The 26,624-nt window shown below is 43.7% G+C and overlaps 1 protein-coding gene across 1 annotated transcript in view; it reads right to left on the bottom strand.

Annotated features, from left to right (window-relative positions):
* The window catches only part of LOC126470561 (transforming growth factor-beta-induced protein ig-h3-like), a 367,429-nt gene that overhangs the window by 53,067 nt on the left and 287,738 nt on the right, over positions 1-26,624 (bottom strand). Inside the window, exons 8-10 of the mRNA XM_050098498.1 lie at positions 4,458-4,667; positions 436-573; positions 232-347 (exon numbers count right to left, since the gene is read on the bottom strand). Of these exons, the coding sequence (XP_049954455.1) occupies positions 232-347; positions 436-573; positions 4,458-4,667 (464 nt within the window). The remainder of the gene's footprint in view (positions 1-231; positions 348-435; positions 574-4,457; positions 4,668-26,624) is intronic.

A 26,624-nucleotide genomic window follows, 5' to 3' on the forward strand; every position in this document is an offset into this window, starting at 1 on the left:
CAACTCTTTCGTATCTAACGACCCATATGACAAATGGATGCTAAGCTGTAACCCGTTGTGCCATTTTATAGCCTGTTGCCCAGAATTAAGTTATAGGACATCCTGCCTATAGGATTCAAGTCATTCATAAGAATTTTTGTACTTACACAGACAGGAGGCCCAATTAGCATTTTTGAGGGACACATGTCTCCAGAGGCACCGGTTGTAAGAACTTACGAGTTGTGCACAAACCTGGTTGTCTGTGAAGTCGTGGCTGTTGATGCGGCCTTGGGTGGCGTGGAAGAGGACGAACTGGCGGGCCTTTTCCCGCTGTGTGCGGAGTTCCTGCAGGCGCTGTGGAGGCAGCGCTGCACACAACATACACACAAGTCAGGCAGGGTCCGTCATCTCCGTGTCCGTCTGGGCGGGCAGCCGGGCAGCCTAGGCACGACTTACCTTCCATGGCTTGGTCGTCCGGAGCGAAGACGGTGTACTCGCCGTAGTTGTCGAAGGCGTCGTCCAGCCCGGCGGTGCCCACCACTTGCATGAAGGAGTACAGCCGCTCCTGCTGCAGCAGCTGCAGCAAGCTCTTCGCTGCACATCACGTACTTTGAAAATATCTAGTCTGGTATTGTATGTAAACATGTATGCGTAAAAGTGTATTGCTATGAATTATACACTACTGGACATTAAAAGTGTTACACCACGAAGATGGCGTGCTACAGACGAGAAACTTAACCGACAGGAAGAAGATGCTGTGATATGCAAATGATTAGCTTTTCAGAGCACCCACACAAGGTTGGCGCCGGTGGCGACACCTACAACGTGCTGACATGAGGAAAGTTTCCAACCGATTTCTTAACACAAACAGCAGTTGATCGGCGTTGCCAGGTGAAACGTTGTTGTGATGCCTCGTGTAAGGAGGAGAAATGCGTACCATCACGTTTCCGACTTTGATAATGGTCGGATTGTAGCCTATCGCGATTGCGGTTTATCGTATCGCGACATTGCTGCTCGCCTTGGTCGAGATCCAATGACTGTTAGCAGAATATGGAATCGGTGGGTTCAGGAGGGTAATACGGAACGCCGTGCTGGATCCCAACGGCCTAGTAGCACTAGCAGTCGAGATGACAGGCATCTTATCCGCATGGCTGTAACGGATCGTACAGCCACGTCTCGATCCCTGAGTCAACAAATGGGGACGTTTGCAAGACAACCACCATCTGCACGAACAGCTCGACGACGTTTGCAGCAGCATGGACTATCAGCTCGGAGACCGTGGCTGCGGTTACCCTTGACGCTGCATCACAGACAGGAGCGCCTGCGATGGTGTACTCAACGACGAACCTGGGTGCACGAATGGCAGAACGTCCTTGTTTCGGATGAATCCAGGTTCTGTTTACAGCATCATGATGGTCCATCCGTGTTTGGCGACATCGCGGTGAACGCACATTGGAAGCGTGTATTCGTCATCGCCATACTGGCGTATCACCCGGCGTGATGGTATGGGGTGCCATTGGTTACACGTCTCGGTCACCTCTTGTTGGCATTGACGGCACTTTGAACAGTGGACGTTACATTTCAGAAGTGTTACGACCCGTGGCTCTACCCTTCATTCGATCCCTGCGAAACCCTACATTTCAGGAGGATAATGCACGACCGCATGATGCAGGTACTGTACGGACCTTTCTGGATACAGAAAATGTTCGAATGATGCCCTGGCGAGTACATTCTCCAGATCTCTCACCGATTGAAAACGTCTGGTCAATGGTGGCCCAGCAACTGGCTCGTCACAATACGCCAGTCATTACTCTTGATGAACCGTGGTATCGTGTTGAAGATGCACGGGCAGCTGTACTTGTACACGCCATCCAAGCTCTTTTTGACTCAATGCCCAGGCGTATTAAGGCCGTTATTACGGCCAGAGGTGGTTGTTCTGGGTACTGACTTCTCAGGATCTATGCATTAAAATTGCGTGAAAACGTAATCACATGTCAGTTCTAGTATAATATATTTGTCCAATGAATAGCCGTTTATCATCTGCATTTCTTCTTGGTGTAGCAATTTTAATGGCCAGTAGTGTACTTTTAGAATAGAGGCAACCAAATTAATCCTGGATCGAGTCGTGCCTAGTCATACAAAATCGGTAACTTTTTATATCGATGATGCATTTTCAAATACTCTAAGACACGTACCGACTCTTTCGAGTTATAACTAAGTAAATAACACGTGGCAGATACAAGTTTAACAAACCCACAGCTCTAGCATATCCAAAACTTAGCTCTCTTTCTCGAAATCGTTTCATACTCTATCTCTGAATCTCAGCCAAAACTGTTATTTATATATAATTCTACCACCGTTGCCATCCTAATCGTTCCACCTAAGATTTGTAAAATGCCACTCGATTACGAAAACGAGTACAAAAGGTAGTCTACATAACAGAAAATGACTTGTATACCACTTGAAATATCTACTCTAACGTAGGTATTCATAAACTCAACCAAAAATCTCCACAATGCTTTAAAACGTACTTTGAAATAACAGTGTTGTTTTGTTATATGCTCTTTGCACTTCGAAGTAATACTTCTGTTTTTGCTATATGTTCTCTGCATCTAGTAATTTCAAGGTACCATCTTTGTTTATAAAATGTAACCGTTTTTGTGTGATGTACACTAATGCTCATAAATTAAGGATAATGCTGATACATGGTGAAACAACGCTCTGGTGGGCAGTTTTCGGGTTTAAATCACGTCGGGGTATGACCATGCATCGTCACACGGTGGCACTGGCAGCAGTCCACATACGCAGAGGTGTGTTGGTGCATGTCAGAGTTCGGTGCAGCGAGCAAGTGTGCAGACGTTTTCAGACGTGCTAATGGTGACTGTATGTTGAAAATGGCTCAAAGAACACATATTGATGACGTTATGAGGGGTAGAAAACTAGGGCGACTGGAGGCTGGTCAAACACAGCAGGTCATAGCACGAGCCCTCCGTGAGCCACAAAGTGTGATCTCAAGATTATGGTAACGATTCCAGCAGACAGGAAACGTGTCGAGGCACTACAGTACGAGACGTCCACAGTGTACAACACCACAAGAAGACCGATATCTCACCATCAGTGTCCGCAGACGGCCACGGAGTACTGCAGGTAGCCTTGCTCGGGACCTTACCGCAGCCTCTGGAACAGTTGTCTCCAGACACACAGCCTACAGACGACTCAATAGACATGGTATTCACCCGGAGACCTACAAGGTGCATTCCACTGATCCCTGGTCACAGGAGAGCCCGTAAAGCCTGGTGTCAAGACCACAGTACATGGTCATTGGAAAAGTGGTCCCAGGTTACGTTCACGGACGAATCCAGGTGTAGTCTGAACAGTGATTCTCTCCGGGTTTTCATCTGGCGTGAATCAGGAACTAGATACCAACCCCTTAATGTCCTTGAAAGGGACCTGTATAGATGTCGTGGTTTAATGGTGTGGGGTGGGATTATGACTGGTGCACGTACACCCATGCATGTCTTTCACAGAGGAATTGTAACAGGTCAGGTGTATTGGGACGTCATTTTGCACCGCCTTTTCAGGGGTGCAGTGGGTCCCACCTTCGTCCTGATGGATGATAACGCACGGCCCCACTGAGTTGCCATCGTGGAGGAGTACCTTGTAACAGAAGATATTAGGCGAATGGAGTGGCCTGCCTGTTCTCCAGACCTAAACCGCATCTAGCACGTCTGGGATGTTCTCGGTCGATGTATCGCTGCACGTCTTCACACCACTGGGACACTTCAGGTGCTCCGACAGGCACTATGCAAGAATGGGAGGCTATACCCCAGCAGCTGTTCGCCAACCTGATCCAGTGTATGCCAACCCACTGAGCGGCCTGTATACGTGTGCATGGTGATCATATCGCATACTGATGTCGGGGTACATGCGCAGAAAACAGTGGTGTTCCGTAGCACAAGTGTTTCGGGTTTTCTCAACTTATCACCAATACCGTGGACTTACGGATCTGTGTCGTGTGTGTTCCCTATGTGCCTATGCTATTAGCGTCAGTTTTGTGTAGTGCCACGTTGTGTGGCACCACATTCTGCAATTATCCTTAATTTATGAGTGTGAGTGTATTACGACAGAGGAGCCTGTGGCCAATGGAGGTATTCTATTTCAATTGTTTTATTTTCGTGTTTATCTTTACACTTAGTTTTTAGTCAGAAACCTCCCCAAAACCGTATTGAAATAGTGCTTTGTTTCTCGGCTAGACAATGCCACAGGCTTTCCCGAAGTCTTAATGTAGCACACACATGTCGTATTAACACATATAAATTCACCTGATGATGGAGGCTTAAACCTTCTAAACTCGTTGTGGTTACAAATAAACAGAGACTGGCAACAGTAAACTTGTTGTGCATCAGTAACAGTCACGGTAAAGTCTAACCTAAAATGTTCGAATTGAAAGAAAAAGTGAGTTAGTGCAGGTGTCTGACCCCTGTCAGGCAGCAGCAGGTCGTCAATCATGTAGAGGACGCCGTTGCGGCCGATGGTGAAGTCTGCGCGCAGGCGCTTGCCCTCCACCTTGGCGCCGTTCTTGTCGCAGTCGAAGGTGAGGTGCGGCTCGCCCAGCGTGCGCAGCTTCTGCTCGCCCAGCACCGCCGCCAGGCACACGGGGTGCGGCAGCACGTGGTTCGCCAGCAGCGCTGCAGAGGGCAGTCACACCGTGTAATCTCAGTACACAACTCACTCACGCCCAGCTCAAACCACTAAGGATTGGAACTTGGAAATTCCAGATGGTATCGATCTCATGCTGCAGGCGTCGTTTAAGAAGGGATTTTTTGAATAATTAATCCCTAAAAGGGTGAAACAGGGGATGGAAAGTATTTTGAAAATATGTCGCTATTACGAAAATTGTGAAGTTAGACCTACGAGAATTGGTATTCGGTTTCTCGGTCAGAAACAAAGAAGTCCGTGTTTCAGCATTTTTGGAAATTTGACTTCTATGGGTGTGAAACAGCGAGTGAAAGAATTTTTGAAAATAAATTATCAAAGAACTACTAAATTATTTTTAAAGCTACATCTATGAAAATTGGTATTTGATTTCTCAATTAGAAATAGAAAAAAAACACGTCTTTCAATGTTTTTGGGAATTCAACCACTAAAGGGGTGAAATAAGGGATGAAATATTTTATGAAAATATTCCATTATGAATGCATTTTTAAAGCTAAATCTACTAAAATTTGAATTTGGCCCCTCGATTAGAAATAAATAATACGCGTTTCACTGTTTTTGGAAATTCAGCCACTAAGGAGATGAAATAGGGGTGAAATGTTTTGTGAAAAGTTTCATTGTGAGAACACTTTTACAGTTAAATCTTTCAACATTGGTGTTTGGCTTCTCAGTTAGAAACGAAAAAATACGTGTTTCACTGTTTTTGCAACTTCAGCTCCCAAGGGGGTGAAATAGGGGATGAAAATTTTTAAGAAAGTATTTTGTTATATTGCAAAAATGCTAAATCCATTGAAATTGGTGTTTTAATTCCTAGTTAGATGTTCCACTGCAAGTATTACGACAGTTAGGAGGGAAGTGAGAAAACTTGGATTTCATGGTCGAGAGGCTGCTCATAAGCCATACATCACGCAGATAAATGCCAAACGACGCCTCGCTTGGTCTAAGGAGCGTAAACATTGGACAACTGAACTGTGGAAAAACGTTGTGTGGAGTGACTGATCACGGTACACAATGTGGCGATCCGATGGCAGGGTGTGGGTATGGCGAATGCCTGGTGAACGTCATCTGCCACTGTGTGTAGTGCCAACTGTAAAATTCGGAGTCTGCAGTGTTATGGTGTGTTAGTGTTTTTCATGGAGGGGGATTGCACCCCTTGTTGCTTTGCGTGGCACTATCACAGCACAGGCCTACATTGATGTTTTAAGCACCTTCTTGCTTCCCACTGTTGAAGAGCAAATCGGGGATGGCGACTGCATCTTTCAACACCACCGAGCAGCCGTTCATAATGCGCGGCTTGTGGTGGAGTGGTTACACAATAACATCCCTTTAATGGACTGACCTGCACAGAGCCCTGACGTGAATCCTACAGTACACCTTAGGGGCGTTTTGGAACGCCGACTTCGTGCCAGGCCTCTCCGACCGACATCGATACCTCTCCTCAGTGCAGCACTCCGTGAAGAATGGGCTGCCATTCCGCAAGAAACCCTCCAGCACCTGACGGTACGTATACGTGCATGAGTGGAAGCTGTCATCGAGGCTAAGGGTGGGCCAACACCATGTTGAATTCCAGCATTAGCGATGGAGGGCGCCAGGAACTTGTAAGTCTTTTCAGTCAGGTGTCCGGATACTTTTGATCACACAGTGTATGTTTATGAAATTATTTTTGATGTAATTATTACACAAATGTGGGCGAAGCAGATGGCGCTAAGCTAATAACAAGCTAAAGTGGAGTCAACCCACAGATAAACTGAGAATCTCCATTCAGGGAGTTATGTACCTTGAAACATCTCTCACTGTATTGACCTGAAGAGAAGTGTGTTGCTTATTTTCACTTTGTCATGTATTATTATGTTCTGGGTCAGTGGACCTAAAGTAAACGAGGTGTTTATTCGGCATTAGCGAGTAGGAAGAATATCGACGAAAGTAGAATAACCGTACATCATGTATATGCCTTTCCAAGGAGCTTTGGGATTCGCACGTTCACTTCACAGTACGTTTATTCCTGAATGGTTTCCATTTGAGCTGAACTGCGATTTATACAGTCACCATATAAGACACAAAAGTAATTCTGATGTAAACTTTACCTTAATGCCTAAGATTCAGGACAGAGCTATGTACTCCGGTTGTAAGATATTCAACAAGCTCCCGTCTAACATAAAACAAGAAACTGCAATTCCTACGAAAGTTAAATCGCAGCTCATTAACCACTCTTTACACAAATTATCTGAATATCAAAATTCGGGGATTCAACTCCAGTGGGTTTCTGTAGCTCTAGTGGCCTTTTTGCCAATACCATCTCTAAAGACACTGATGGCCTCATTGGTCACTTTTGATACCTTGCAGCTCATTTGAAAACGTATGTAGGTCTTCAGTTACGAGCAGGGAAGCCGCGTTTTGTTCGTTTGTCTCTGATGTGATTGGTTAACGTATCCAGTTTCAGTGCTAAACTCGTTCGAATGGTTCAAATGGCTCTGAGCACTATGGGACTTAACATCTGAGGTCATCAGTCCCCTAGAACTTAGTACTACTTAAACCTAACTAAGCTAAGGACATCACACACATCCATGCTCGAGGCAGGATTCGAACCTGCGACCGTAGCGGTCGCGCGGTTCCAGACTGAAGCGCCTAGAGCCGCTCGGCCACAACGGCCGGCCTAAACTCGTTCGTCTATAATAAATCATTATTACTGTAAAATCAGAGACCCTGCTTCAGAGGTGAACTACGCATGTGCTTGAAATAAATAGAATTTGATTGCTTAGCATTTTCTTAAAGCAGACGGATGTGATATGTGATTAATTATACAACTTAAACTTTCCTAAAATGACATCGAAAATTTTTAGTTATAAATCGTTTCTTGAGCTGCAATTAAGATTTATTTTTGCAAATAAAAACTAAAAAAACTCCTCCCGAACAGGCCATGAAGGCCCAACGGTACCGACCTCAATCCATAGGCGTCACTGGATGCGGATACGGAGGGGCACGTGGTCAGCACACCGCTCTCCCGGCCGTGTGTCAGTTTCCACGACCGGAGCTGCTACTTCTCAATCAAGTAGCTCTTCAGTTTTGCCTCACGAGGGCTGAGTTCACCCCACTTGGCAACAGCGCTCGGCAGACCGGATGATCACCCATCCAAGTGCTAGCCCAGCCCGACGGCGCTTAACTTCTGTGATCTGACGGGAACCGCGGTTACCACTGCGGCAAGGCCGTTGGCCCATTTTAGCATATAGTAGGGAAGAAAATTAGAACTGTGTCAGCTAAAGGAATTAGAAGGGAAAGATAGTTGAACAAAGGAACTAGCGTCCTGTCGTATCCCGCCCTTCATTGTCGATTTGGAATATACTTCGAAATTGTCACTCTGCCAGTCAGTTACCTTTACCTTAATCTTGTGTTCTCGTATTATGACGTTCTTAGATAATACAAATCTCCTTCATCATAACCAACATGGATTCCGCAAACAGAGATCATGTGAAACTCAGCTCGCCCTATTTGCCCAAGAAATTCACAGTGCCGTAGACACTGGCGAGCACTTTCATGCCGTATTCCTGGACTTCAGGAAGGCATTTGATACGGTTCCGCACTTACGTTTAGTGAAAAAAATACGAGCTTACGGAATATCGGACCAATTTTTTGTGATTGGATTCAGGATTTCCTTGAAGAAAGAACACAACATGTCATTTTTAACGGTTCAAAATCTGCAGATGTAGAGGTAATTTCGGGAGTACCGCAGGGAAGCGTGATAGGACCTTTATTGTTTACAATATACATAAATGACTTAGTTGACAACATCGGTAGCTCCGTGAGGCTATTTGCAGATGACACGGTTGTCTACAAGAAAGTAGCAACATCAGAAGACTCGTACGTACTCCAGGAGGACCTGCAGAGGATTAATGCATGGTGCGACAGCTGGCAGCTTTCCCTAAACGTAGATAAATGTAATATAATGCGCATACATAGGGGCAGAAATCCATTCCAGTACGATTATGCCATAGGTGGTAAATCATTGGAAGCGGTAACGACCGTAAAATACTTACGAGTTACTATCCGGAGCGATCTGAAGTGGAATGATCACATAAAACAAATAGTGGGAAAAGCAGGCGCCAGGTTGAGATTCATAGGAAGAATTCTAAGAAAATGTGACTCATCGACGAAAGAAGTAGCTTACAAAACGCTTGTTCGTCCGATTCTTGAGTATTGCTCATCAGTATGGGACCCTTACCAGGTTGGATTAATAGAAGAGATAGACATGATCCAGCGAAAAGCAGCGCGATTCGTCATGGGGACATTTAGTCAGCGCGAGAGCGTTACGGAGATGCTGAACAAGCTCCAGTGGCGGACACTTCAAGAAAGGCGTTACGCAATACGGAGAGGTTTATTATCGAAATTACGAGAGAGCACATTCCGGGAAGAGATGGGCAACATATTACTACCGCCCACATATATCTCGCGTAATGATCACAACGAAAAGATCCGAGAAATTAGAGCAAATACGGAGACTTACAAGCAGTCGTTCTTCCCACGCACAATTCGTGAATGGAACAGGGAAGGGGGGATCAGATAGTGGTACAATAAGTACCCTCCGCCACACACCGTAAGGTGGCTCGCGGAGTATAGATGTAGATGAAAATTCACTTCTATACGGACTTTCAGGCATAGGCCTTTGAAATGACTGAGTCTTTGCTGCCCTTGTCGGATCGGTCCTTACCGTTCCAACATCTGAAATGGTGCCAGGTTATCGACATATATTTAGAGTTGGTGAAAAACATATTATTTTCGAAATAAATCTAGTGTCAGAGTGTGCTTACAGGAAATATATTTTTAATTGGTTGTTATGTGTATTCTAGTTTGGCCGCGAACGCCTGTGGTCCTGATACGTGGTGACAGGTTTGGCTTGTCTAGTGTGCGTTTTCTGAACTCGCCGCAAACCTCTGAAGGCTCTCCGTTAGCGAAACATGATGTTTGTACTTCACTTTTTCCACTGTGCATCGATATGTTGCAGGAGATGGGGCCTGCAACACTGTGTGTAACACAAATATACAGTGTAGCAAACACGTGCCTCTCCACGGTCGTGCCGCTAAGTGCCCATAACGTAACTGACGTGGGAAATAAGCAACCTTCCAACGCATGCGTCGCAAAATAGACTCTTTAGAGCAAACAGTGCATTCTATGCCGAGGTCACGTTCCGCGAGACGAATAAAAAGTTGACAGGAATGTGACGTTTCACTGGCAACTGTTATGTTATTTTGAGCGCAGCTGTAGAGCTCTGAGCACTCAGTAAAGCTATTAATACAGTGGCGTTAAGCGAAATGCACGTAGCCACTTTGTTCGATTTATTTAGTTGTTTTCTTCTCCCCGTAAACCTACTCTCTCCCATCATCTACTTAGAAGTGTTTTACGACAAATTTACATATTTTGTAGTTTAGAGGGCTCTTCAGAATGCATAAAATTATTGCCACAATCCCACACTTTTATTACGTGTTTTTTACTACAACTTTTAAAGAGCCACTGCCATTGATCTATCTCTAGAAATATTCGAGTCAGCGTGTCGCGGAACTTCTAGGAACTGCATAAATCGCACATTTCGGCTGGGTATTCTGCAAAACAAGAAGTCGAAGGTAAGTGTGCTGATGTCGAAAAGGATGTTCGGAGGTTCTAAATGGCTTCAAATGGCTCTGAGCACTATGGGACTTAACATCTTAGGTCATCAGTCCCCTAGAACTTAGAACTACTTAAACCTAACTAACCTAAGGACATCACACACATCCATGCCCGAAGCAGGATTCGAACCTCCATCCGTAATGGTCGCGCGGTTCCAGACTGAAGCGCCTAGAACCACTCGGCCACTCCGGCCTGCTCGGAGGTTCTCATTGAGAAGTTTTTTGGTAATGACAACGCAAAGAAATCGAAAATAATGTAAGCAGTAGACATCTCGACTAAACGGTATATATTAAAACTGCTACGGAACCGATTTTCTGCAATATTTAGTTACATTAACAATAAAATGAGGTTTGCGCTGATCTCCGTAAGTCGGAGCCAAATGCTGAGTACACTGAAAGATACAGTTCCTGTGTAGAATGCTTGTCGTTGTGCTAAAGGCGACTGCGAAAACATAGCCAACTCAGTTATAATGTGGAAAGCTCATTCTTGTTGAATGTAGTCACAAGTGAACGGGACTCTCGCCACAGGGCTCGCTTTCACGGGCGCTTGTGACTGGAAAGTATCATTCCGTCCTTCCAGTGGCCAAGTGATTCAAAGAGAAATAGAGCATTAGACCCACTACGTCTACCTTACGTGTGCGCTTCGGCTGTGAACAAACGGCAGTCGCTCGGTGAAGTAATCAAAATAACACATCAATGGCGCCATTTTGACGCTATGTTATTGTTATACTCCTCGTATGCCTCGAAATAAGTCCTACAAATCCGGCAGTTCCACGACATTGAAACTCATGTCATCTTTCTGAGACGCAGGAAATCTTATTCGTAGGCCTGTAAAACGTCTGTCGGGAGTAACTAATCCACAATTAGCCAGTGTATGGAGTTAACTGATTTATAGTATCCAGTGATGCTTGCAGAACGTATCACTGTCGAATGGACTGCATCCAGTTTCCAGCCAAAATGTGCGTCGGAGGCTGAGATTAATCTATCTGTACCGCCAGTGTTAACGTGGGAGAAACCGAGAGGCGAAGCTGGAAGTGCTAAATGGGTAAACAGTAGAAACGCAAACGCTTTTCCTGTTGGTCTCACCGAGTATAATTTCATCCTTGTAACTACTATGCTGGATCGCCCAGTCGAAGCCACTGAAGACAATTGTTACCTTCATCGTTTACGTCCAGGTTTCCGGTGAAACAGCTGTACTAGGCCTACTGTAAGCAACCGGTCGCTTGTTTCCACCAGAGCGAATTCATAACCCAACAGTCTTCTAGGTTTGGGAAAGCTGCGAAAAGGCATTAAGGCAAGTGGGTCCCCACTCAGACAAAGAGGGGTAACAACAATTGCCCTGCGCTTACCAAACGTCGTATAGGTGACAATTGTTAATATTATCTATAACAAAAAGTAAGGAAACCTCCCTCGCAGCGTCACATGAAGGGAGACGCGCATAGCTGGAATAGTTTCGTGACGCTCTCGGAAATCCATCACGTGAGACTGGCCGCCTGTCCCCACGACAGGGGAATCTGAAGAAGAGAAACCCTAAACTATAAAACCCCATGTTTTTTTGCACCGACGATTCTTTCGTTTCAGTCATAGATGAGCTGAACCTGTGGCGGCCGATTTACGACCAGTGATGTAGAACTTATATTTCTGCGTCTTGTGTCTCCACATTGGGCACTGGCAGCATTATATCTCTCGTGGGACTTGAATTTTTGTGCACTTCTTCTACACCAGTTGCTGCTACTGAACTTCAATGTTCGTTCCTTGGGCTTTCCCTTTTTCGCGAAGGACTTCTTAACTAGCCGAGTCCAGTACAAGTGTCATTGCCACGGGGCACATAGCCACCTCAATTCATAGCGTTAACCTTACAGCAGATTGGTGTTGACCGCTCGTGACACTAAATGCTCTTTACAATCTTTGACAGCAAGTTTTTAAAACTGAGTCAATTCGTCTTCACGAAGATTTACTCTCGCTGCCTAGTAAACGCCTCAGATCCAGAAGACCAGTATATGGAGGAGTCCAAATGCTCTCCATTGCGTTCAATTGCGCCACTGAGTGGAAACATGAGTGAAAAGCTACAGAAACCCGGAATCACGAACTTATTGACAACCCATATGTTAAAGTTCCAGACTTTAATGATTCGAGAGAGGTGTGGGTATAGCTTAACAGATACCGGACTGCAGAAGGTATGTGCAAAAAAACATTAGCAAGTGGGGCTTTTGCACTGTCAGTACATGTCACTGTGTTGACATTCAGACAACGAGCTACATTGTAAATGAGTATCCTAACAGACGTTTCCCAGGTGGCATCAAGAGTCTACACGAAGCATCCAGCGAGGTGCTCCACTGGATTGAGTCTTCCGACATTAGTGGGTAGCCTGGGCTATTTGATATTTGTGGAGTTTAAATAGTTGAATATGTGTATTTTTTATTTAAATGTGTATTGGATTGGTTGTAATTGATGCATACGATAATAATAATAATCATAATAACCTAAAGTTGATGCGCAGACAACAATGTGCTCTTTACTGACAAATTCTGTTTCAATACGCAAAATTATTCTCGTCCCACACTCGTCTTGGGGAACGCAGAAACTAGGAGTTTAGTGATGGTAGGTGCTTGATGGAGGACACGTCGCTTTTTATCAGCGCGTGCAATTTCACATTTTTGTTCGTGTTTGTAAAGCAAAGAAATGTGTGACTGGTGCCACATCTGCGATTATTTAGAGCTGCAGTTGGCCTAAACGTTCTCTGACCGTACGATAAAACCCATCTACTCCGAGATGCTTAGCTAGGTGAATTTGTCACAGTTAAAGGAACCCATTCCATGGACTCGCTAGCGAGATCTAGGAATCTGTCAATAAATTTGGATCATAATACTAGAGGCCAGTCGCATGTTCCATACAGGTGCAAAAGATTCCAAGTTTTCCCACGTAGTGATGTCTCTTACAGCGCAACCACCACTACAGGCATGCACCATGGACAGTATATATTATAGGTGCCTAACTGTCGTTCGATTGAAGCCAAACACGCCCTTAGTGATCTTATAACTGTGCAGAGAATGTGTATTAAAGACGTAAACAAAATGTGTGACCACCTTTAAAGTCCGATGGCTTCATGTGCTTCTAGGGAGCGGCCACACATCCGTCGCATCATCCGGTTATAGTTCTGATGTTTACTGGAAATTAATTAAATTACATGCACGATGGGACTGGAAGAAAATAATTGTCCATAATACCGGAGTGGTTATAGTTTGCTAAATAAATAATTTTTTAGTGACGTTTGCACGAACTGGGAGTGCAACAAAAATTGTCAACAGTTCAGCATTAGAGTTATATTTGCGATTCTTGGAAAATGAGCTGAAGTTCTAATCACTCGAAGCTTTCCATGAAATAATCAGAAGTCCATTACGTGCACTGAGGAAAATACTACTTGTCCGCGAACTCGTGCAAGGATTTACTAAGTCTTGAATAACGCGCTTCAGCCAGAGTTAGAGCCCATACAACATAATGCAGAAATTTTTACTAAGTCTGCGAACACATTTAGAAATATTAAAAGTCCCTAGATCTATCGCATGAACTTTTCAGACATCTTTACAACTGACCGATATGCCACAAAATTCAGCTGGCTATCGAAGATCCTTCTTCGTCGAACACGCACGCAAGACTGCCCCGAACGAGATGGCTGCATCGCTTAAAAATCCGTCAACCTTTCAAAATCATTCCGCCTCCGTAGCACAGTGGTCAGCGTGACTGACTGTCATGCAGAGGACCCGGGTTCAATTCCCTGTACTGTTAGGGATGTTTCTTTGGTGGGAGGACTGGAACTGGGTCCATCAACGTCGTGATGCCAGTTAAGGAAGTGTGCGAATGAGAAATAGCCGATCCAAGGTCCTCAAAGTCGACAACGGTTGAAAGAGTTGTATGCCAACACCATGCCGCTTCATGCAGCGTCCAAATGATGCCACTGTCTGAGGAAGACACGGCAGTCGGTAGGTGTCGATTGTCCTGTCTCAGGCCAGAAGTAAGGTGATTTGCTCTGATTCTTCAAAAACAGGAAAAATTATTAATTGTATAACTACAACTCAAATTGTATGTCTAAACACGTCACACAATTCATACTTAGGCGTTGATTTCAACTATTTGCTAATTTAACATTGGTTACTTGCGAAATTTGGGATACAATCTGTCGGCTGTCTCAAGCGAACTTTTTCGTGAATAAAGACTATATTAAAACTTAATGCTACCACAAGTGTAATACAGGGTGATTATAATTAAAGCTCCACTTTCAAAACGGGTGTAAAGAAAGAACGACTGCTCGTAATGACGTCAGATTTGAACAGAATATTATAAAACAAGGGGGAAACGTTATGGAAACAAAAAAACAGTTAACGAGAATTTTACGAGTAGATGGTGCTGTAAGAGGCAGAATATGTGGAATAAAAGACCCAGGATACACGGCTATTTCTCAGTTTGCGTCTGAGACGCTCGCCACCATTGTCTCAATGCGGGATCGCGCGCTGCTGATACAGCTCTTTTACAGGAACGGTACCTGTACGTCAATAGGTCTGCAGAAGCTCGGGACTCTTAAGGGAATGAAAAGAGGCCTTGGTCTGATGTCTGCCAAGAGCCTGCAGAAAATGATCACGAAATCTGAAAAAACAGGTCCTTTCAAAGTGCAGTGTGACACAGGCAGGAAAACAATTGATCCGACGTCAATAGAAGATGCGGCCACAGCACTTCAGGGGGCAAGCGGTGGTCTGCAAACACGTAGGGCACATGGGACTGCTCGAACTTTGGACGTGCATCTGAGAAAGACGAATAAAATTCTACCAAAAATTCTGCACATGTACAAAATTACCCATGAAACTTCCTGGCAGATTAAAACTGTGTGCCGGACCGAGACTCGAACTCGGGACCTTTGCCTTTCGTGGGCAAGTGATCTAATGTCTGAGCTACCCAAGAACGACTCAAGCCCCGTTCTCACAGCTGTACTTTTGCCAGTACCTCGTCTTCCAAGGAAGTTCGGAAGATAGGAGACGAGGTACTGGCAGAAGTAAAGCTGTGAGTACGAGGCGTGAGTCGTGCTTTGGTAGCTCAGACGGTAGAGCACTTGCCAGCGAAAGGCAAAGGTTCCGACTTCGAGTCTTGGTCGGCACACAGTTTCAATCTGCCAGGAAGTTTCATACCAGCCCACACTCCGGTGCAGAGTGGAAATCGCATTCTGGAAACATCCCCCAGGCATGTATCCGCAATATCCTAGTGCTAGTTTTGGAAGGTTCGCAGGAGAGCTTCTGTGAAGTTTGGGAGGTAGGAGACGAAGTACTGGCAGAAGTAAAGCTGTGAGGGTGGGGTGTGAGTCGTGCTTGGGTAGCTCAGACGGTGAAGCACTTGCCCACTAACGGCAAAGGTCCCGAGTTCGAGTCTCGGTCCGGCACACTGTTTCAGTCTGTCAGGAAGTTTCATATCAGCGCACACTCCGCTGCAGAGTGGAAACCTCATTCTAAAATTAACCATGTCCAGTGGTTGCTTCATGCTGACCCCCCAGTAAAACAAACGTTTATTCGCATGGAAGTGGACAATGAATGGGAATGGAACATTCTGTAGACAGACGAAGCCCATTTCCAGTCCCAAGAACACGTCAATACACAGAATTGCGGAGGACGAACAACGGAAAATCCGTTCGCACATGAACCGGTACCGCTACATTCTGCAAAGGTAAGTACTACGTATGTGGTGCAGTTTGACGATGTCGTTTGTCGTAGAACCATAATGTCTCGAGGAGATGGGTCCTGGGGGTGCCGTTAGCTGCACCGTCACTGATAAACGCGATGAGCGTCTTTTGCGCACCAACGACGTTCCGACCCTTCAACAGCGTGGATGTGTGAGTAGGATTATTCTACTGCAAGATGAGACTCCTCCGAACACGGCACAGCCAGTGAAGCAGCTGCTGCAGGGGCATTTTGGAAATGCTAGAGTTATCAGCCGTCATTTCCCTACAGCAGTGGTCCCAACCTTTACGAGACCATTACCACTGAGTGGAATCAGGTATTAGGTAGCACTCTCACTATCATGAATATTAGCACCCACTGAACTTCAGAACGAAAAGAATTTGATATGAAAACTAGTTTTTAAAATGACGAAAGATAATGGTATTTAGTTTTGTAGGCGATTTATTAAACTAAGAACTAATGAGTCAATGAGGTAGATGGTACTGCTTGTTTCTAACAATATTTTTTCATAGAATGATGAAGGAATTCTCAGTGCATCGCGAGTGCTACCTACAACTCCTTCTCAGAAACTGTGTGTACTATACTTATTGTTTGTAAGTTTCATAATTTCTGGATTTATTAGTCTTTTTACCTCTGTGTTGGCAAATGGTAGCTACTAGGAGACTTCAGACTGCCTACGTTTTGTGTCTGACCACCGCCACTAATAATAGTAATTATTATTATTACACTTAGATTCTACAGCAGTGTAGTAGCCATTACATAATTACTGGTTAGTTCTGCTGTGAATTAGTTCGTTTATTTGTTACGAAGTGAACAATGAAGCGATTTCTGGTCCATTGTGAGAACTATCAGCATCTCTGAGAAGGAATTTTCATGAGATATTTAAACATATGTGATGTACTCAGTATGTGTCTCCAGTTTACTATCCTATATACGTGATACAAAGAACAAAGTATGTGTGTACCGCGTTGACTATGTGAAGAAGATGATGTTCACACATTCGTTTCATAATCTGTTACTTCCACCATATTGTTTCGCACGATAAATGTAGTCTTTAAAAATATGTAATTATTTCTAATTAATGTAATCAGTATTATAGTCTTACGAAATAGCGATAAGAGTAACAATCTTTTAAAAATAACTTAGTTTCGTCACCGAAACACAATTGAACCCTTTGGTTTTAGCCTTCAGAAAATTACTTTTTAGCCCTCAGGTTGAAACCACATATCTACAGCCTGGCCGTCCAGATTAGTTGATCTTAATCCGTGTGACTTCTGGCTATCAGCTTATCAGAAAGATGTTACGTTCAGTATTCCTGTTACAAACATAGATGAACTGAGGGACTGCACTGCGCATTGCATTCTGAACGTGACTTCTGAGGCACTCCGATCTGTTGTGGATCATGCTGGGGGTTCTTGATTTCACTTTTGGTAGAAAACGAAGGACAGCATATTGAAAATGTTTTGCGTCAGGTTCACGACAGTTACAAATCGATTTAATTGTAGCTTTGACTGCGTTTTTCGGTCTCAGGACAATCAAAAACCGATGTCATTTTCGCTTTTTATGCGGTTTATGGCCTCAGGGCAATGAAAAGCCGATTTTTCCCATCCGATGTGGTGCGACTTTATTGTAATGGATAGTCTTACATAACTAACAGCGCCACAGCTGTTCAATGCCGAAGTTGTGCAGTCATGCAAAAATATTCAAATGTGTGTGAATTCCTAAGGGACCAAACTGCTGAGGTCATCAGTCGGTAGACTTACACACTACTTAAACTAACTAATGCTAAGGACAACACACACACCCATGCCCGAGGGAGGACTTGAACCTCCGGTGGGAGGAGCTGCGCAATCCGTGACATGGCGCCCTAAACCGCGCGGCCACTCCGCGCGGCTCGGTCATGCACATTATACGGCTGGTGTAACGTGCAACTCTCATCGTGGCCGTCGTATTGTGACTCGTATGTCACTCATAGCCGGACCATTTACGTTATGACGCTTACAGTGCAATCTTGTGCAAAATTTTCGTTCAATTTTTTTCTTCTTTTCACAGGTTCCCTCCTTCTGCGATAATATTCCGTTCGGATATGAAGTCGTTGTGAGCAACGTCCCTTTTTTTAACTGCGTTTTGAATCTGGAACTTTAATTATACTCACTACACAAAAAATCCATCAGCTTTTACATTATGTCTTTGGTTTTTGATTGGGCAATAAGTTTGGAATTTATTTGCATTTTATTGCCAATAACTATTAGAAATTATTGTTACTCCCTATAAACCATTTAAACCCAACAGAATTATGTATCTACAGATTATTATGTTGATTTACTGTCGGATGCTGCCGTTAAACTCTTATTATTTTTTAAAATTTAAATTTACTTAAATTAGTTTGTAATTTTCATAAAACAGCATTCCAGCTTATTATTCAAACTGAATTTTGTTAGTAAAAAGTATGATACTGTTTCTCTACAGCTATTTGTCGTCACAGAGTGGCCAGTTTGAGAAGCAGAAGACGCTATAAAAGGCGACCGATGTATCCGACGTATACCAGTGTATTATACAGGCATCCACTCCATTATTAATACCGTCACACGGTGCTTTCCTAGGCTATCATCAATCTTTCGCTGTCTCCTAGAGCTGTATTGGTAGTCTGTTTTTTCCTTAATGCTGATACCAGTTTTGATACATTCTGCGTCCAACACGTGGAGCCATTTTTAATACTGGTCACGGAACGGTGGAGGAGCTTATGCGTCATTTCACTGGGAGCCTCGGAGTAGCTTCGGTTGGGTACTAGGCGATCGAATTTCGAACAGCTTTTCTCTGTGGTTTCTGGGTGGCACCAATTAGTTGAATCCTACATACAGGGTGAGGCATCCATTTCTCTTTAGATACCTTTTGATGCGCTAAAGATATTGATAATCTGTTTTCACTTTGACGAATAGTTACTATGCCCAAGTAAAACAACAAACAGCATTTTATCGAAACCTTGTTACACATCGAGATGCAGACATCAGATTTGTTTTTCCAAATGGAACCATGCGGCTTTTTGGTTTCAGAACAGTAGCTCTAGATCAGTCTGCTAATCTCTATGCATTATCCGTAAATTAACATTGACAGCTATTTCTTCATTACTAAAAGCCATTGTAGACCTAAAAATCATTTACAAATTTGTAAAAGAACGACATCAGATAGTTTACGAGAACGATTAATTAAATCAACTTCGGCATAAGTCACCTTCAGAAAGACAATACACGATTAATCGAGGACTTCCTCTCACAGCGAAGAATTTTATATAGAAAGAAACATGAAATTCCGGGCGGTACGTATCAAATACGAACACATGGAAAAAATAACTTTAAATATTTTTTCCTGCATAATTTCTTCCTAGACCTAGATACGAAATATTTATATCTCTGAATCACACAATCACTCTCTCTCTCTCTCTCTCTCTCTCTCTCTCTCTCTACCGACAATTCTACTAAGGTTTTCCAGGGATGCTTTGTGAGTATTTTGGTGTAAGGGACACATGGTTGCCGACTGCTCGTTACAGAGTAATAATAATTTAATTACAATTTATTGAGTTCGTTTCACAAATTACTTTTGTTTCAGTGAAAACACATTCACAACAGCCAAAAAGCCTGTAATATGCCATCACCAAAACGCACAACACAACGCACAGGTAGTGCAATACCTCTCAGATGCAAAAGTAGTGAGATGTGGTTGCTATTGCTGCGGGAACAGCTCAGCATAGCGTCGTTCTGCCGCTCTTGCAGTGCGTATCGGCCAACTGTTCACCAGCAGATCTACCCATACCGCTGTTAACAACTAAAGCTGCTAGACGAACAAACCCGAGACAGAACTGTTCAGTACCGAAAGCAACATTTATGGCGAAGAGTAAGGCTGACATTACTGTTGACAACAACAAGCACTGTGGGTGATTTGACAAAGTTTTTCGCAAACAACATACACATCGCATACAGCCGTCATTTTCACTGTTGTGTAGAGGTTTTGGTACACACAATTACCGAGTTAATGGGGGGAGGGGGATAGCAATCAAACGAAATGCAATTACTCTGTAATGTGCCACTGGCAACCACAGGTCCATTATACGAAAATGTGAAGAAAATATCACAGAACAACCTCCGAAATTTTGTTCAAATGGTTCAAATGGCTCTAAGCACTATGGGACTTTTAACATCTGAGGTCATCAGTCCCCTGGACTTAGACCTACTTAAACCTAACTAACCTTAGGACATGACACACATCCATGCCTGAGGCAGTATTCCAACCTGCGACTGTAGCAGCAGCGCGGTTCCGGGCTGAAGCGCCTAGGACCGCTCGATCACAACGGCCGGCTCCGAAATTTTGGCAATGGAGTACTATTCAGGATGATTCAGCTGCCCCTAGCCATCGGTTTTATGCAATCCTCAACACTTTCAAATACCATGCGCAATATTTTCGTATTCTCTCCCTCACTACGAGCAAACTTTTAGTTCTACAGACAAAACGAAAAGCACATTTTTGTAGAAAATTTAATATTGCACTGGGATATATATTTGCCAGTGACCATCGCTTTAGAATTATTCAAGGAGGATGTAAAAAGTGACCTTCAGACGCGTTTTTCTTGAATAACTCTAAAACCGTGACTTCGAGCAAAAACCTATCTCAGTACGAAATTTAACTACATTAAATTTCCTACAAAAAGGCACTGTGCATTTTTTCCGTAGGACTAACAGTTTGCGTGTAGGGAACGAGAGAATATGAAAATTTTGTGCATCGTTTATGAAGGTGTTGCGAGTTGCATAAAACCCATAGGTAGCTGAATCACGCTGTATATATACTGGTCTGAAATGCTTAAGGACGAGATAAGTAAAGTGACATACTATATGAACTACTCGATGGAAACAAATGAAAGTGCAGTAGTTCAAAAAATGGCTCCAAGCACTATGGGACTTAACATCTGAGGTCATCAGTCCCCTATACTTAGAACTACTTAAACCGAACTAACCTAAGGACATCACACACATCCATGCCCGAGGTAGGATTCGAACCTGCGACCACAGCAGCGCGGTTCCGGACTGAAGCGCCTAGAACCGCTTGGCCACAGCGGCCGGCAAAGTGCAGCCGTATGTTGCCAGCGGTCTCCCAGTTGTACATTGGAAGTTGGACACCATATGACGTAGGATCAGCGTGACTGTAGTGCCAAATGGAACAGGCCCCGTAACACGAGGCAGTTTAAAGGTTGGGAAAAGACAGCGTGTGTCAATTAGCGAGCAGTTATGGTGCACTCTGGTGGTGTTCTTCATTACAGCACGACCCGGAGACAACATTTGGATAACTTAATTTGGAGAAGAATCATCGGGAAACAGGAAGACGGACGAAATATGACGAGTGTAGTCCAGGAGTATGGTAATGCTATCACTGTTTCATGTGCATGAGGAGCATTTTGAATCACAGGCACTGCTGCCTGAAGGAGGCGACGTGGTCGATGATGGTCGAGTATAGCAGCTGATGAGTACTACATTGTACAACACTCAAGAAGGTACCCACATCGATGTGGGTGCACTTGAAGTCACCTGCAACAGGACTGCAAGGCATGCAATCACAAGTTCCACAGTATCACAGCGACTGCATGGTTTTGGTTTCTTTGCCCAACTAGCAGAACGTCGTGTTCCGTTGACACCCACACATCGGCGACAGCATTTGCGATGGTGCCGAGAGTATAGGGACTGGTCCAACGAGAATGGGGTCGCATGGTCTTCATGGCTGAGAGCAGATGCAGTTTGAGTAGTGATTCTGGACGTACACTCATATGACGAGGGATGGGAAGACGCAATGCTCCCAGGAACATTGTCGAACATGATCGTTTTAGTGGTCCGACTGTTATATTGTAGGGAGGCATAATTTTGCTTAGGCGATCTGACCTCCAAATCTTTGAACACGATACACTCACTGGTCAACGTCATTGTGACATTCTACTCCTTCTCCATGTGGGTCGTTTTAGGGGTGCATTCAGTTCCGACTTCGTTTTTATGGATGACGGTGCGTGACTGCATCAAATTGCGCACGTGGAGAAGGTCTTGGAACGAGAAGATATTCGGCAAATGGACTTGCCTGCCCGTTCTCCCGACTTAGATCCCATCGAACACGTGTGTGAAGCGTTGGGGAGACGTATTGTAGCACGTTCATATGCACCAACGACCATGCAGCAGTTTACAATCGCACTGGTGGAGGAATGGGACGCACTGCCACAGAAGCTCTTTAAGAACCTTATAGCCAGCATGAGAGCACACTGCAAAGCATGTCTTGCCGTCTATGGTGATCACGCGTCCAATTAAGAACCACGTTCCGTCTTTTATAATGTACAGGGGACCATCATAAATTTCGGTGATTTCGGTGAAATTATTGTCTATGAATAAAACTGTCATTTTGTTCGTATCATTTCTTATTTCTTTCAGTTACCTACTGTACTATACTGTAACAGCTCCTTATATGTAGAGTCGAAGTTTCATCGAGCTATGTGACTTGGCAGTGGCACATCATGCGAAAGTTACTTTCGTCCTTAAGTTTTGCACACCACTGTATTCAAACTTCAACGAACATATTCCTCCTTATGACACATTAAGCATATTATAACACAGAGTGTCAATTTTTATATCCTGTGTTTCAGCAAATAATGGTATCATATATTTCCTCGCCCCCCCATGAACCATGGACCTTGCCGTTGGTGGGGAGGCTTGCGTGCCTCAGCGATACAGATGGCCGTACCGTAGATGCAACCACAACGGAGGGGTATCTGTTGAGAGGCCAGACAAACATGTGGTTCCTGAAGAGGGGCAGCAGCCTTTTCAGTAGTTGCAGGGGCAACAGTCTGGATGATTGACTGATCTGGCCTTGTAAAATTAACCAAAACGGCCTTGCTGTGCTGGTACTGCGAACGGCTGAAAGCAAGGGGAAACTACAGCCGTAATTTTTCCCGAGGACATGCAGCTTTACTGTATGATTAAATGATGATGGCGTCCTCTTGGGTAAAATATTCCGGAGGTAAAATAGTCCCCCATTCGGATCTCCGGGCGGGGACTACTCAAGAGGACGTCGTTATCAGGAGAAAGAAAACTGGCGTTCTACGGATCGGAGCGTGGAATGTCAGATCCCTTAATCGGGCAGGTAGGTTAGAAAATTTAAAAAGGGAAATGGATAGGTTAAAGTTAGATATAGTGGGAATTAGTGAAGTTCGGTGGCAGGAGGAACAAGACTTTTGGTCAAGTGATTACAGGGTTATAAATACAAAATCAAATAGGGGTAATGCAGGAGTAGGTTTAATAATGAATAAAAAAATAGGAGTGCGGGTTAGCTACTACAAACAGCATAGTGAACGCATTATTGTGGCCAAGATAGACACAAAGCCCATGCCTACAACAGTAGTACAAGTTTATATGCCAACTAGCTCTGCAGATGATGAAGAAATTGATGAAATGTATGACGAGATAAAAGAAATTATTCAGGTAGTGAAGGGAGACGAAAATTTAATAGTCATGGGTGACTGGAATTCGTCAGTAGCAAAAGGGAGAGAAAGAAACATAGTAGGTGAATATGGATTGGGGGGAAGAAATGAAAGAGGAAGCCGCCTTGTAGAATTTTGCACAGAGCATAACTTAATCATAGCTAACACTTGGTTCAAGAATCATAAAAGAAGGTTTTATACCTGGAAGAATCCTGGAGATAGTAAAAGGTATCAGATAGATTATATAATGGTAAGACAGAGATTTAGGAACCAGGTTTTAAACTGTAAGACATTTCCAGGGGCAGATGTGGATTCTGACCACAATATATTGGTTATGAACTGCAGATTGAAACTGAAGAAACTGCAAAAAGGTGGGAATTTAAGGAGATGGGACCTGGATAAACTGAAAGAACCAGAGGATGTAGAGAGTTTCAGGGAGAGCATAAGGGAACAATTGACAGGAATGGGGGAAAGAAACACAGTAGAAGAAGAATGGGTAGGTCTGAGGGATGAAGTAGTGAAGGCAGCAGAGGATCAAGTAGGTAAAAAGATGAGGGCTAATAGAAATCCTTGGGTAACAGAAGAAATATTGAATTTAATTGATGAAAGGAGAAAATATAAAAATGCAGTAAATGAAGCAGGCAAAAAGGAATACAAACGTCTCAAAAATGAGATCGACAGGAAGTGCAAAATGGCTAAGCAGGGATGGCTAGAGGACAAATGTAAGGATGTAGAGGCTTGTCTCACTAGAGGTCAGATAGAGACTGCCTACAGGAAAATTAAAGAGACCTTTGGAGACAAGAGAACCACTTGTATGAATATCAAGAGCTCAGATGGCAACCCAGTTCTAAGCAAAGAAGGGAAGGCAGAAAGGTGGAAGGAGTATATAGAGGGTTTATACAAGGGCGATGTACTTGAGGACAATATTATGGAAGAGGATGTAGATGAAGATGAAATGGGAGATAAGATACTGCGTGAAGAGTTTGACAGAGCACTGAAAGACCTGAGTCGAAACAAAGCCCCGGGAGTAGACAACATTCCATTAGAACTACTGATGGCCTTGGGAGAGCCAGTCATGACAAAACTCTACCATCTGGTGAGCAAGATGTATGAGACAGGCGAAATACCCACAGACTTCAAGAAGAATATAATAATTCCAATCCCAAAGAAAGCAAGTGTTGACAGATATGAAAATTACCGAACTATCAGTTTAATAAGTCACGGATGCAAAATACTAACGCGAATTCTTTACAGACGAATGGAAAAACTAGTAGAAGCGGACCTCGGGGAAGATCAGTTTGGATTCCGTAGAAATGTTGGAACACGTGAGGCAATACTAACCTTACGACTTATCTTAGAAGAAAGATTAAGAAAAGGCAAACCTACGTTTCTAGCATTTGTAGACTTAGAGAAAGCTTTTGACAACGTTAACTGGAATACTCTCTTTCAAATTCTGAAGCTGGCAGGGGTAAAATACAGGGAGCGAAAGGCTATTAACAATTTGTACAGAAACCAGATGGCAGTTATAAGAGTCGAGGGGCATGAAAGGGAAGCAGTGGTTGGGAAAGGAGTGAGACAGGGTTGTAGCCTCTCCCCGATGTTATTCAATCTGTATATTGAGCAAGCAGTAAAGGAAACAAAAGAAAAATTCGGAGTAGGTATTAAAATTCATGGAGAAGAAGTAAAAACTTTGAGGTTTGCCGATGACATTGTAATTCTGTCAGAGACAGCAAAGGACTTGGAAGAGCAGTTGAACGGAATGGACAGTGTCTTGAAAGGAGGATATAAGATGAACATCAACAAAAGCAAAACGAGGATAATGGAATGTAGTCAAATTAAATCGGGTGATGCTGAGGGGATTAGATTAGGTAATGAAACACTTAAAGTAGTAAAGGAGTTTTGCTATTTGGGGAGCAAAATAACTGATGATGGTCGAAGCAGAGAGGATATAAAATGTAGACTGGCAATGGCGAGGAAATCGTTTCTGAAGAAGAGAAATTTGCTAACATCGAGTATAGATTTAATTGTCAGGAAGTCGGTTCAGAAAGTATTTGTATGGAGTGTAGCCATGTATGGAAGTGAAACATGGACGATAACCAGTTTGGACAAGAAGAGAATAGAAGCTTTCGAAATGTGGTGCTACAGAAGAATGCTGAAGATAAGGTGGGTAGATCACGTAACTAATGAGGAGGTATTGAATAGGATTGGGGAGAAGAGAAGTTTGTGGCACAACTTGACTAGAAGAAGGGATCGGTTGGTAGGACATGTTTTGAGGCATCAAGGGATCACAAATTTAGCATTGGAGGGCAGCGTGGAGGGTAAAAATCGTAGAGGGAGACCAAGAGATCAACACACTAAGCAGATTCAGAAGGATGTAGGTTGCAGTAGGTACTGGGAGATGAAGAAGCTTGCACTGGATAGAGTAGCATGGAGAGCTGCATCAAACCAGTCTCAGGACTGAAGACCACAACAACAACATATTTCGTCGGCGCCTCCTATGATTGCATTGCACATAACCGGAGGGAGCCTACTAGCCAAAAGCTACGGTTTACTCGCCAGTTAGTTGGCTTCGCTAACCTCTGTATCTGTAGTTTGGTCAAATGATTGCCCTCCGTTCGCTGTAGTTGCTCATGGACTCCTACGGTAATACTGCGGGACGCTACCCGTAGCTCCGGTTAACCTTCACCGTTCATGAGCTCTGGCTACTTGTAACAACAAGTCAGTTCTTTACCAAATAATGGTAGGTCCATTGACATATCAACACGAGAACATTACTTGCTTTGTAATATTACTCTCTTTGCTTCAGGTTATAAAACAACTATTACAGATTTTTTATTCTATACCACTAATATAAAATAATACCTCACCAATATTTGCAGCTACGCCTAGCACTGCAGGCTGCAAATATTATAGCAAAAATTCTATATTTAGGACAAAAATATCATATATCCTCCTAATACAGTAGCGTTTAGTAGCATCCCATTGTCGGTTGAATACTAATAACACAACGAAAATTCGAAACTATAATGTGATGCTAATTCTATGACTGCTTCT

The sequence above is a fragment of the Schistocerca serialis genome, chromosome 3, assembly GCF_023864345.2.
Source record: "Schistocerca serialis cubense isolate TAMUIC-IGC-003099 chromosome 3, iqSchSeri2.2, whole genome shotgun sequence".
Classification (NCBI taxonomy): domain Eukaryota; kingdom Metazoa; phylum Arthropoda; class Insecta; order Orthoptera; family Acrididae; genus Schistocerca; species Schistocerca serialis.